Source organism: Ornithorhynchus anatinus, chromosome 4, assembly GCF_004115215.2.
Source record: "Ornithorhynchus anatinus isolate Pmale09 chromosome 4, mOrnAna1.pri.v4, whole genome shotgun sequence".
Classification (NCBI taxonomy): domain Eukaryota; kingdom Metazoa; phylum Chordata; class Mammalia; order Monotremata; family Ornithorhynchidae; genus Ornithorhynchus; species Ornithorhynchus anatinus.
The window spans coordinates 7,003,167-7,015,375 of record NC_041731.1 but is presented as its reverse complement, the minus strand read 5'-3'; the positions used below and the strand labels follow the sequence as shown (position 1 = coordinate 7,015,375).

Here is a 12,209-nt window from a genome sequence, read left to right as displayed (position 1 = left end):
GAGACCACTCCCAACGCCCAGAGAAGCATTCCAGGATTGTGCGAAACCTGCATATTTCCAGAAAATGGCTCCAGGGACGCAGTCATGTTCCTGGTTCACCCGGGGGTCCGTGGTTGGCATCACGGGGGGTTCCCTGTCCGGTCTGCAGGAAGGATGTCCGTGGCAACCCTTGCCTGGGCCTGGGCATGGGGATGCAGCTGTTGAAAGGGTTGTGGGGAGATTCACTCATTCATTTATTCATTCAATTATATTTATTGAGCACTTCCTGTGTGCAGAGCAGTGTACTGAACTCTTGGGAGAATACACTACAACAATAAACAGACACCATCCCTGCCCACAGTCTAGCTCAGGGAGAAGCCTGAGGTCGGGGGGACACTTGCCTTTGGTTTGAGGTCTGAAGCCAAGGGGAGGCAGCCTTGCATTTGTGGGTAATGTTTGGTTTGAGGCTTCTTTGACTCTGTAGTGTTGGCAGTTGTGATATTTATTGGATGTGAATATGAAATAAGCAAGTTCAGACCCAATCCTTGTCCCTCAAGGAACTCACAAACTTAGTGAGAGAGGCAATCCCTGAGGAAAGGGATCAGTTATGGGCACAGACGGTAGGAGCCAGAAATACTCACTTTTCTTTGTGGATATGGGGGCAGAAATAATGATAATAGTCATTGTTACTATTATTATTATGTTTGCAAAGCTCTATATAGAGCACTGTTCTAAGTGTTGAAGAGAGGCAGGGATTTTAGCACTATTCTAGGTGTTGAAGAGAGGCCGGGATTTTAAGGGTGATGAGGATTGGGAGGGAATGGACTTCAGAGAACAAATAGTCCCCAAAGCCACTATTTCGGATTTCTTTAACCCTGATTGGAATTGCTCAGGTCGGGCCAGAGAGGGCTAGGAGGAGCAAGTTCATACGCTGTGGGGGCCTTTACCCCCTCACCTTTAGGTGGGAGCTGGGGAGGAGGGGAAGTGGATTTACCTGAAGCAGGAGAGATTAGAAAACAAGATCAATCAGTGTGAAAAGTAGCGCAGCACAGTGGAAAGAGCCCAGGGCCGGAGCCCGAAGACCTCCCTACTAATCCCGCCGGCCATTTGTCTTCTGCGCCCTTGAGCGAGACATTTAACTTCTCTGTGCTTCAGTTTACCTCATCAGCCAAAAGGAGATTAAATCCTCTTCCCTCCGATTTAGACAGGGAACTCTATGGGGAACAAAGACTGTGTCCAACCTAACTTGTCTCTGCAACAGTGCTTGATCCATAGCAGATACCATAAAAAAAAATTGAAAGGTGGAAATAGAAATATGTGGTCCTCGGAGGTAGCGTCCCGATAACCCTTTCAGCTCCAAACATAGGCCATGTAAGCTTCTTTCCGGCTGAAAGATCTCCTTTTATTTGAACCTTTTTTAGTAATAGTGATAGGACTCGTACCTGGACTCCGTCTAGCTTCTCTGGTTCCAATCCGGTAGGGGAGAGTGTGCGGCAAGCTCCAGCTCAGAAGATTCCCCTCCCAGTGAAGCAAATATGTCTGTTTATTGTTGTATTGTACTCCCCCAAGCGATCAGTACAGTGCTTTGCCCACAGTAAGTGCTCAATAAATACGATTGAATGAACGAATGAACTTGCCCAGTTTCTCCTGCCTGCTCTGGATTGGGCCCCAGTGGCCTTTATCAATCGGTCAGTGCTATTTATTGAGCGTTTGATTACTGTCTACCCAGCACTGTACTAGGCTCTTGGGAGAGTACAGAACAACAGGGTTCCCTTTCCGCAACGAGTTTTATGTCCACGATTTTTATTTTCAGCTTTCGGCTTCCCTCCGCTTCGTCCCCTGCCATGGAGTTCTGTGGCTCGGAAGCAGTGCCCGTGACCCTGGGGACCTGGAAGGGGACACGGGGACTCTGGAGCGATGGTTCACGTGACTCCAGGTGGACGTCTGTAGTGGTATGTGTCAGATCATCGTGTTACACTGTGTGTCCGGAGTCATGCCTGTGACCTCACTTGGGTCTGTCTGGAATCCGGGATGAGGGTCAGTGGTCATCAGCCCAGAGAAGCCAGCATGGCCTAGTAGAAAGAGTACGGATCTGGGAGTCAGAGGGCCGGGGTTCTAATCCCTACTCCACCAATTGCTTGTTGTGTGACCTCGGGCAAGTCACTTAACTTTTTTGTGCCTCAGTTTCCTCAACTATAAACTGGGGATTCAATATCGGTTCATTCATTCCATCGTATTTATTGAGAGTTTACTGTATGCAGAGCACCGAACTAAAGGCTTAAACTGTGAGCCCCATGAAGGACAGAGACTGTGTCTGACTTAACTTGTACCTACCCCAGGGCTCAGAACAGTGTTTGAAACATAGTAATTGCCTAACAAATACTATTAAAAAAGAGCGGTCAAACTCTCACTATGTCCGACTCCTCCAGCTCTCTCCCCACCCCAACCGGCACCCTGGAGACCCCCAGCCCCCTCCGCCCCCACTAGCTCCAAAGCATTTGTACCCCCTTGCCAGGTGCTTCTGGGTGCAGATGCCCCAGAATTCAGTGGCAGGAGCCTAAGCAGAGGGAGGCTGGGCACTGCCATCCAAACTCCTGGGTAGAAAAGTGTCCGCCACCCGTGTGTCCGTGTGGGTTGAACAGCTGGGTCGGCGAAGGGATGGGATGTGGCCTCCTCATCAAAGTCCAGCCTGACTTGTAGCTCCTCCCGGCTCACCCCCATCCTCCACCACCCAGAAAGAAGAGAGATGACTGATTCCCCCAAACTCTCTGAATGTAACCTGGACAGGGCGGCGGGACCTGGGCCTGGGGATTGAGTTAATGAAACACCTGGTCCTCTCTAAGTGAGGATTCCCTGCCCCTCTGATATCCAGAAATAGGTTCGGAGGAACCTTTCTGGGCAGGGAATGAGATTCAGAGAGCAAGAGGTCGGGGAGACGGGCCCTGACCTGGGGTGGCTGATGGGAGAGGAACAAGACAGACAACCACTCACCCGTATATGTGCACACGCTCGTGCATAGGAGAAACAGAGAAGACACAGTCAATAAGTCAGTCAGTCAATTGTATTTACTGAGCGCTTACTGCATGCAGAGCATTGAATAATAATAATTATTATGGTATCTGTTAAGACTTACTACTTGCCAGGCACTGTATTAAGCATTGGGATGGATACAAGCAAATTGTGTTGGACACAGTCCCTATCCCACACGGGGCCCACAGTCTTTATCCCCATTTTACAGATGAGGTAACTGAGGCACAGAGAAGTCAAGTGACTTGCCCAAGGTCACCCAGCAGATGAGTACGTGGGAGAGTACAATATAATAATAGAACTCAGGCTCTGCCTTTGTCCAGCCTCTTCTGATAGACTGTCAGGAGCTTGAGGTGAGGGATCTGGTCTTTTCCTCCCTTTGTCTATAGGGGCCTATTTCTTAACACAGTAAAATATGTGAACGCGCGCACACACACACACACACACACACTACACACACATCAAAACCCTTCCCAGTTTTGTGTCAGGAGTGCAAAATCTCTGACTATTGACGGCTTCTCCCAGCACCTTCAGATTTGTCCCTGACTCCCTTGAAGGATTGCTTTGAATTTCCTGCCGCTGATTGGCAGAACTTTGTTGGTGTCATGATCCAGACGTGGGCCGTCATGACACCGATGATCCCGACAATCTGGGGCCAGAGCCCTGTCCTTGGGCTTATCTGATCGGAGGGAGGAGGAAAGATGGGGAGCAGGATAAAAGGGCTGGCACCAGATTTAGAGAGGGAGCTTGGATGAGAGAGAGAAGGCACAGGCAAGGGGTTGGGGAACCTCGGGAGTCAAGGGGAGGAACACGGGGGCTGAGGTAAAGACTGTGGGAGCAAGCCCGGGGGCTGAGGTAAAAGCTAAGAGGCAGGCACAGGGGTTGAGGATCAAGGGGTCCAGGTGCAAACTTGCGGGGCAGACACGGGAGCTGAGGAAAGAACTGGGGTGCGGACACCGGAGTTGAGGTAAAATCCGTGAAGACACACGCAGTGACTGAGGCAGGAACCGGGGGAGAGTTGCAAAGACTGTGGTGGGAATCAAGACGGGGAAGAGCCCGGGGGGCTGAGATCAGAACCGGGGTTACAGACACGAGGGCCGAGGCCGGAAATATTTGGGGCAGACGGTAGGCTAAGGTGAGAACCGGGGTACAGAAGGTGACTGAGGCGGGAACCCGGGAAAGAGAGACGCAGAGGCTGCGGCGGGAACAGGGGGAGTAGACCCAAGGCTCCAAGGAAGGCCAGGGCCGGCGGGGTCATGCTGGAGGGGCTGCGGAGGAGCGCGCGAGGCGGAGCTGGATGGGCCCCCGCTCTGCTGCGGGGGCTGACGACGCAGGTGCTGCAAGAAGGCGCCGTCCGGGAGGTGGCCGGTGCCCCCCAGGTGGGTGCCCTGCCCTTTGACGCCATCCCTCAGAGCCCTGGCAACAGCTGGATAAAGGTGCTGAAGCTGTGGAGGGGCAACGGCTTGGAGACTTTTCACTACCAGCAGGAAAAGCTCTTCCAACAGCTGGGGCCTATCTACCGGTAACTGCCGCCCTCTCCCAACCAATCTCCAAGCTCCCAGGCTTCCGACTCCAACCTGCCCGAATCCAAATCTCTCCTGCCCCTCTTCCCTCCTCCCCCTGAGCTGGCTGTGTGACCGTGTCTGACCGTGTCTGAAGGAGTCTGGGTGAGTGAGCGTGAACTTGTGAAGCGGTACTGGTAGGTAGCGTTGATTAAGTGCTTACGGCATGCAGAGCGCCGTATTAAGCACTGGAAAGAATCCTCGGGTGGGAATCGTTCATTCGATCGCGTTTCTTGAGCATTAACTGTGTGCAGGGCTCCGTACTAACTGCCTGGGAGAGTAAAGTATAAAAGAATTAGACCCGCTCACTGTTCTTCTACGGTCTAGAGGGGGAGACAGTGTGTGGGGGGGGGGGATGCGGATGTGTATGAAGGTGTATGAGTGGGTGGGGAAGGGCACGGGGATGGGGCAGCAGGGAGGAAGGAGAGGTTTCAGCGCTGTGGTGCCCCTCGCTCTCCGGGTAGGGAGAAGTTGGGCAAGATGACCTCAGTGAACGTGATGCTGCCCGAGGACGCTCTGCGGTTGTTCCAGGTGGAAGGCACCCACCCCCGCAGGATGACTGTCGTGCCCTGGCTGGCCCACAGGCTGACCCGCCGCCATAAATGTGGACTCTTCCTACTGTGAGCAGCTGGGACCGAGGGGGGGTGGGTAGCGTGGGCCGGGGCCGGATACGGAACGGGAGCCAGGGGAGACACAGAATGAAGCAGACAGATACCAGCAGAGAGGCTTGGCGAGGCAGAGGCAGGAAAGGAGATGCAGAGAGATAGAGAATGTAAACTCTTTGGGGACGGAGGTAGTGTCTACCAGCTTTATTGGATTCTCCTTAGCACTTAGTACAGTGAGAAAGCCAGAAAGAAGCCGTGTCTACACACCCACGTATACTTACGCTCACCACACGGACGTTCCCAGAACCACACGCGCACACATTCGAGGAGCAGCGTGGCCTAGTGGAAAGAGCACGGGCCTGGGAGTCAGAGGACCCGGGTACTGATCACGGCTCCCCCACTTGTCTGCTGTGTGACCTTGGGCAAGTCACTTCTCTGTGCCTCAGTTCCCTCATCTGCAAAAATGGGGATTCAATACCTGTGCTCCCTCCTACTTAGAATGTGAGCCCCATGTGGGATCTGACTGTCTTGTACCTACCCCAACGCTCAGTGCAGTGTTTGGCACATAATAAGTGCTTAATAAATACCACAGTTATTATTATTATTACATATGCTACTCCATTCCCACATACACCCAAGATCCAACCCCCACATACCGGAAGAGAGGGGCCGGGGCAGTTAAAAGATTTGGAAATGTCCAGCCTCCCTCTTTCTGGCACAGAAGAGGCCCCCGTGTAAGTGGGGACCCGGGAGGAGACAACACTCTGGAGGAGGGACGGGGGGCAGTCGGAGATCCCCCAGGAGAACCCCGGGCTCTGTCACTTGTCGGTTGTGTGACCTTGGGTAAGTCGCTTCATTCTCTCTGCCTCGATTAAGACTGGGAGTCCCATGTGAGACATGGACTGTGCCAACCTGATTAGCTTGTACCCAGCCCAGGTCTTAGAACTGAAATAAGATGAAAATAAGATGAAAAAAAGAAGAAAATAAAAACCCATTCAGAACGGACTTCCTCAAAATGTTGCGTCGGACGTCCCACGGAGTTGGTGCGGTGGGTGCGGGCCAGTTCTATCCTGCCTCAGGGCGGGCGACATCCGCAGCCGGCCTTGGACACGGACCCTGGCCTGAGGACGGACAGGTTGAGGAGCGAGTCGGTGGGGGGACGGGAGGGTGGAGATACAGGCCCCCTGCAGCTGAGCTCCTCCCCGGCCCCCCCAGGAACGGCCAGGATTGGCGATTGAGCCGGAAGATGCTGAACCAGGACATCATCTCCCCGGCCGGGGTGCGTCAGTACCTGCCCCTGCTGGACACCGTGGCCCAGGACTTCAGCCGACTTCTTCAGAGCCGGCTGCAGCACAACCCTCGCGGCTCCATCACCGTCTCCATCCAGCAGGACCTCTTCTGCTTCACCGTGGAGGGTAACGGCCGGCTGGGGGTGGGAGGCGGAGAGGCCGGGGGAGGGGACTGGCGTCGGGGCTGACGTTCCCCCACGTTGCCGCCGCAGCGAGCACCTTCGCCCTGTACGGGGAGAGGCTAGGGCTGCTGGGACCAAATCCCCAGCCGGAGGGTCTGAAGTTCATCAAGGCCCTGGGCCGCATGCTGGAGACCACGCTGCCCCTGCTCTACCTACCTCCCGTCCTGGCCCGCCTCCTCTACCCCCGCATCTGGGAGCAGCACCTGCTTTCCTGGGACTACATCTTCGAGCACGGTCGGCAGGGCCGGGGGAGAACCGAGGGAGGCGGTCCGGGGGCGGGGGTGGGTAGGGGGAGCAACGGGCAGGCCCGGCGTGACCTGCGGCCGCTCGCGCCGTCCCCACCGCAGCCGATAAATGCATGCAGAACATCTACCAGGAGCTCTGCCTGGGCCGCCCTCTTCGCTATACGGGCATCATGGCCGAGCTGCTGATCAAGGCCGACCTCTCGCTGGAGTCCATCAAGGCCAACATGACGGAACTCACGGCTGGCAGCGTGGATACGGTCAGCCTCTCCTTCTTTCCTTTCCCCTCTCCTCTGGCCAGACGGTCCCCTGCATCCCCTCCTGGCCCTCCCGCCTGGACGCCTGACCCCTCTTTATTCATTCGCTCGTATTTACTGGGCTCTTACTGTGTGCAGAGCACTGTATTAAGTGCTTAGAAAGTACAATTCAGCAACAAAGAGAGACGATCCCTGCCCACACCGGGCTCACAATCTAGAAGCGGGGAGACTCCTCACCCCACCTAGGCCTCCCGACCCCTGTCCTTGAGTTCAGATCTCGTCGCCTCTGATCCCACCCCGGGACTCCCGACTCCGTCTTGGACTTCTGACCTTGTGGCCTCTGATGCTGCAACCCCTGACCCTCTAGCCCTCCCGCCCCCATCCCGCCTCCCCCATCTATCCCCTTGGTCCACCTCTTGATGCCCTCCCTCCCCTCTCCCCGTTGTAGACGGCGTACCCGTTGCTGTTCCTGCTGTTTGAGCTGGCCCGCAACCCCGAGGTGCAGGTGACCCTCAGGGAGGAGGTCTTGGCGGCGGAGGAAGCTGGGATTGGCGCCAACGGCGACCTCTTGGAGCTGATCAATGCTCTCCCCCTCGTCCGGGGGGCCATCAAGGAGACGCTGCGGTGAGCAGGGTGAGGGTTGGGGGGGGTGCTGCAGGGGCGGGGGGGGTGCTGCAGGGGCGGGGAGGTGAGGAAGTCGGGCCGAGGAGGGGGTAAGAGGGGGCAAAGGGCTGGGAAGGGGAAGGCAACCCGGAGGGATGGGTCTCGAGTGGGAGCTGGGCTGCTCCGGGAGGGGCTGTGGGGGGACGGGGAGGGGTTGGGGGTCCTGGGGAGGGCTGAGTATGTCGGGGGGAGGGGGGCAGGAAGTGACCAGCCAGCCCCGTCCCCCCAGGCTGTATCCCGTCGGCATCATGGTGCAGCGTTACCTATCCAAGAACACCGTGCTGCAGAATTACAACGTCCCAGCTGGAGTGAGACCCCATCCCAGGCCTCTGCCACTGTCCCGCTCCTCGGTTCTAACTCTGCGACATCCCAGCCCCCAGACCCTCCCCTGTTCTAACCCCTCACCCTCTTCCCCCTGCCCCTCTCCCGGGTTCAAACCCCCCACTTCCCAGCCCACATTCCCCGGTCCCTCCCGAGCACCCTTTGGGGCCTGCAAAGAGGGCAAAGAGAGGGAGGTGGACACACACAGAGACCTCCCCCACCTCCGCACAGACGCTGTGCAACGTGGCACTGTACCCCATGGGCCGCAGTCCGGCGGTGTTTGCCTGCCCGGAGCGCTTCGATCCACGGCGCTGGCAGGGCAAGGACAACAACTTCCGCTCCCTGAACTTTGGCTTCGGCTTACGGCAGTGCATCGGACGCCGGTTCGCCGAGTCGGAGATGGTGCTCTTCCTGCGCCACGTGAGGAGCCGGTGGTGGGGCGGCCGTGAGGGGCCGGGCCTGGGAACGGGGCAGGGCTGGGAATGGCCCAGACTGGGAAGGGGGAAGAGATGGGGTCTTGGAAGGAATAGGACCGGGCAGAGGGCCAAGCCAAGGAAGGAGGTGGGATTCGGGAGGGGACTGGGCAACGGGTGGAGTCTAGGAAGGGGGCGACTGACGGGAGAGCCGGGAGGCTGATTGACAGGAGACCTGGGAGGTTGACCCCCAGGCGAGTCGAGAGGCTGACTGACAGGTGAGCGGAGAGGCCGAAGGACAGGGGAGCGGAGGGGCTGACGGACAGGGGAGAGGATGACGGGACTCAAGCTGGGAACCTCGGTTCTAGATCCTGAAGAACTTCCAGGTGGAGACGGTGTCCCGAGAAGACCTCAAGACTGTGTACCACTTCGTCCTCATGCCGGACTCGCACCCGCTCCTCACCTTCCGCACCCTCAAATAGGGCCTGCCTTCACCACTCTCTCCCTCGCTGACTTCTGTCCTTGCCCCCTTCCTTCCCTGCCCCTGACTCTTACTCTCACACCCCTCCCCCAGGACCCCCATCTCCAGCTCCTGTCAGCCTCCCCCACCATCTCAGTCCCACCCCAGTATGGTCCCGTTCTCTTCCAGAACAGCAGCCCAAGGTCCTTTTCGGGGAAGGGGCCCGGGAATGGCTTCTGGGCTTCGGTGAATCCCCTTCTGCCCCGCGTGGTGAGCTGGAGAGGGTGGAAAGAATTGGAGAAGGCTTACTGGAGAAGTTGGCCCACCCCGCCTCCTTAAGCATTCCAAATCCGGTAACTGACAGAAGACTCCCATCCCCTAGAAGGTTCTGTTTCACCCCTCAGCCCAAAGAATCCCCTTCTCTCTCTTCCCTTCCTCCCCTTCCTCCTCCTCTCAGGAAGAGCCTTTCCCTTGGGCGCCAGGCCTCCTTCTGTCGCTCAGCGTTGGTGGCGAGTGGCAAGGCAGAGAGACCCTCCCGCCCCCTGTACCCCACACCCTGCCCTGGAAGGGGTCAGTCACCCCTGGCTCAGGTCCTCCTGGCCCAAGTCCTCCGGGCTCCTAGATGTCGGCTGCAGAGGAAACCCCCTTTTTTTTGCCCAACCGCCATCCCCCAGCTAAGAATTCTCCTAGGCTTCGAGGTCGCAACCCTGACATCGCTGAGAGGGGCGGCGTTCCCTGGGTAGGTGTGGGCACAGGGGCGGATGGCACAGTGAGGCTTGGGTTTGCTCTTCTTAGCTGAGCCCCCGTCCCTTCCTGGAGAGTGACTGCCTTTTCTTTTTTCTTTTGGTAATGGTTAAAGGCATTACTGTGTACCGGGCACTCTACCAAATACTGGGGTAGGTACAAGTTTGTCAAGTTTGACCCAGTCCATGTCCCACATGGGGCTTACAGTCTTAGAGAAGCAGCGTGGCTCAGTGGAAAGAGCCCGGGCTTTGGAGTCAGAGGTCATGGGTTCGAATCCCGGCTCGGCCACTTGTCAGCTGGGTGACTTTGGGCAAGTCACTTCACTTCTCGGTGCCTCAGTCGCCTCATCTGTAAAATGGGGATTAAGACTGTGAGCCCCACGTGGGACAACCTGATTCCCCTGTGTCTACCCCAGCGTTTAGAACAGTGCTCGGCACATAGTAAGCGCTTAACAAATACCAACATTATTATTATTATTATTATTATTATTAATCCCCATTTTCCAGATGAGGGAATTGAGGCACAGAAAAGTGAAGTGATTTGCCCATGGTCACCTATCAGGCAAGCGGTGGAGCTGGAATTAGAATCCAGGCCCATGATCTATCCATTAGGCCACGCTGCTTCTCAACTATTCGTGGCCTGGAAAGGCACCCTATCAGTCGGCATCTTTATGGGTCCTAGACTCCGCTGTTCGGGACAAGGGGCGTGGAGGGTGACCCTCCTATTTCTTGTCGAGTTTCGGCCTCGACGGGCCGATGCGTTAGACGGGTCTGAAGCAAACAGGGAACTTTCCACTGAGGCGGCCTTCTCAGATTCAGGCTCGTGCTGTGATCGGTTGAGAGCCCACCTGACTGGAAGCTGCCGCCCAAAGCTGCCAGTTGTCCTCTGCTTGAGGTCACGCTGGGCCCTATGCTGATGTGGGGCTGATCTGGTCCCAAGCCTGCCGGATCTAGCCATAGACGGCCTGACTCTCCCGCCTTCCAAACTGGGGCAACGGGCTCGCACCGCAGCGGGTAGTACTCGGGTGAGCCCCATGGAAAAATTGCTTGATAAGGGTGGCAAGACCTGGGAACGGGAGCCTGGGGGCTGCGGAAGAGTTTGTTCCCGGGGAATTATGAGAAAGGGAGAGGGGGGTCACCACTCTGTCGCGGCCCCCTTGGGGGTATGGCGGGGGCGATGAGAGGCGGGGATCTTTGGGGAGCCCTGGGGGCTGTGAGGGGGCCGGCTTCCCGGAGCTAACTGGCCTTTTGGGTCCTCTCTGCCCTGACTGAAAACTTGCAGCTCCTGAGACCATCGCTCTCCTCACCCTGGGGCTGCGGACTCCGGCCGCCCACCCTCCCTGACGATGTTTCCAAGGAGACACACGCTGCCCCAGTCCCCTAGTCAGCTGCCCGGCCCGCCGGCGATCCCAGAACTGACCGGTTTCCACCTCGGTTCCCAGGGCTGGTCGGCTCCTAGGGAACCTCCTGCAGTGACACAGCGTACAAAGCTGGAAGTGAGAAGGCCTTGTCCAGGGTGGAGAGAGCTGGAGGGCTTTAAGGCCGGGGCAGATCCGTCTCCATCTCTCTGAGCTGGGTGAGCTGAGACGGGTGGACTCTGAGACGGATGGACTCTGTCATACCGGACGAGGAGAGGGAGGGGGTTAGGAGAAGGGACCGTCACAGTACATACGTCTCCCATACCTCAAAACTCCCCTCTCTACCCCACGCAGAAGCCCATCGTCATCATTGCTTCCATCAGAATCCTCCCTCCTGTTTTACCTTGCTTCTTTTCCACAGCAACCCAGCTTACACACGTCCCTCCTCTCAACCCAACCTCCTCACTATGGCTCATTCTCATCTCCCTCACCATCAATCCCCTGCCTGGAGTTCCCTCTGCCTTCACACCCGGCAGACCGTCGCTCTCCCCATCTTCAAAGCTTTTTGGAAAACAACTATCCTCCAGGAAGCATTCCCTGATTAATCCTTATTCTCCCCTGCTTCTCCCCCCCCCATTATACTTCCTCACTTCTGCCCTCAACTATGCAGTCATGTACTCCCAATCACCTGTAGCATATCTGCACATAATTTACACATCTGTGCTCTAACTCTTAAGTGTTAGATACTTTTCCTTCTTTCTCCTATGTGTAAATTAGTTTAACGTCTTTCTCGCCCAGTAGACTGTCAGCTCCTTGAGAGCAGGGATCCGGTTTAGTAACTTTATTGTACTCTCCCAACTACTTAGTACAGTGCTCTGCGCCCACTGGGTGCTCAATAAATACGACTGATTGATTTTGATTGACTGAATGAAGGAGGAGACCCTTGAGAGGTGTCAGCCTGATGCTAGAGGAGGCAGGATAGAGGGGCAGGGTGAAAGTTCATTGTGGACAGGGAACGTGGCTACCAATTCTGCTGTATTGTACTCTCGCAAGCCCTTACTACAGTGCTCTGCATTCAGTAAATGCTATTGATCGATTGGTTGGTTTG

The 12,209-nt window shown here is 56.4% G+C and overlaps 1 protein-coding gene across 1 annotated transcript; it reads left to right on the top strand.

Annotated features, from left to right (window-relative positions):
• Positions 1–3,834: 3,834 nt before the first annotated feature.
• LOC100082065 (cytochrome P450 11B, mitochondrial-like) lies at positions 3,835–9,733 on the top strand. The gene is made up of 9 exons (XM_029061912.2): positions 3,835–4,528; positions 5,033–5,188; positions 6,389–6,588; positions 6,675–6,878; positions 6,992–7,146; positions 7,592–7,767; positions 8,036–8,114; positions 8,359–8,547; positions 8,909–9,733. Exons 1-9 carry the CDS (start codon positions 4,263–4,265, stop codon positions 9,020–9,022), a joined length of 1,539 nt encoding a protein of 512 aa, XP_028917745.1. The 5' UTR covers positions 3,835–4,262; the 3' UTR covers positions 9,023–9,733.
• Positions 9,734–12,209: the final 2,476 nt, after the last annotated feature.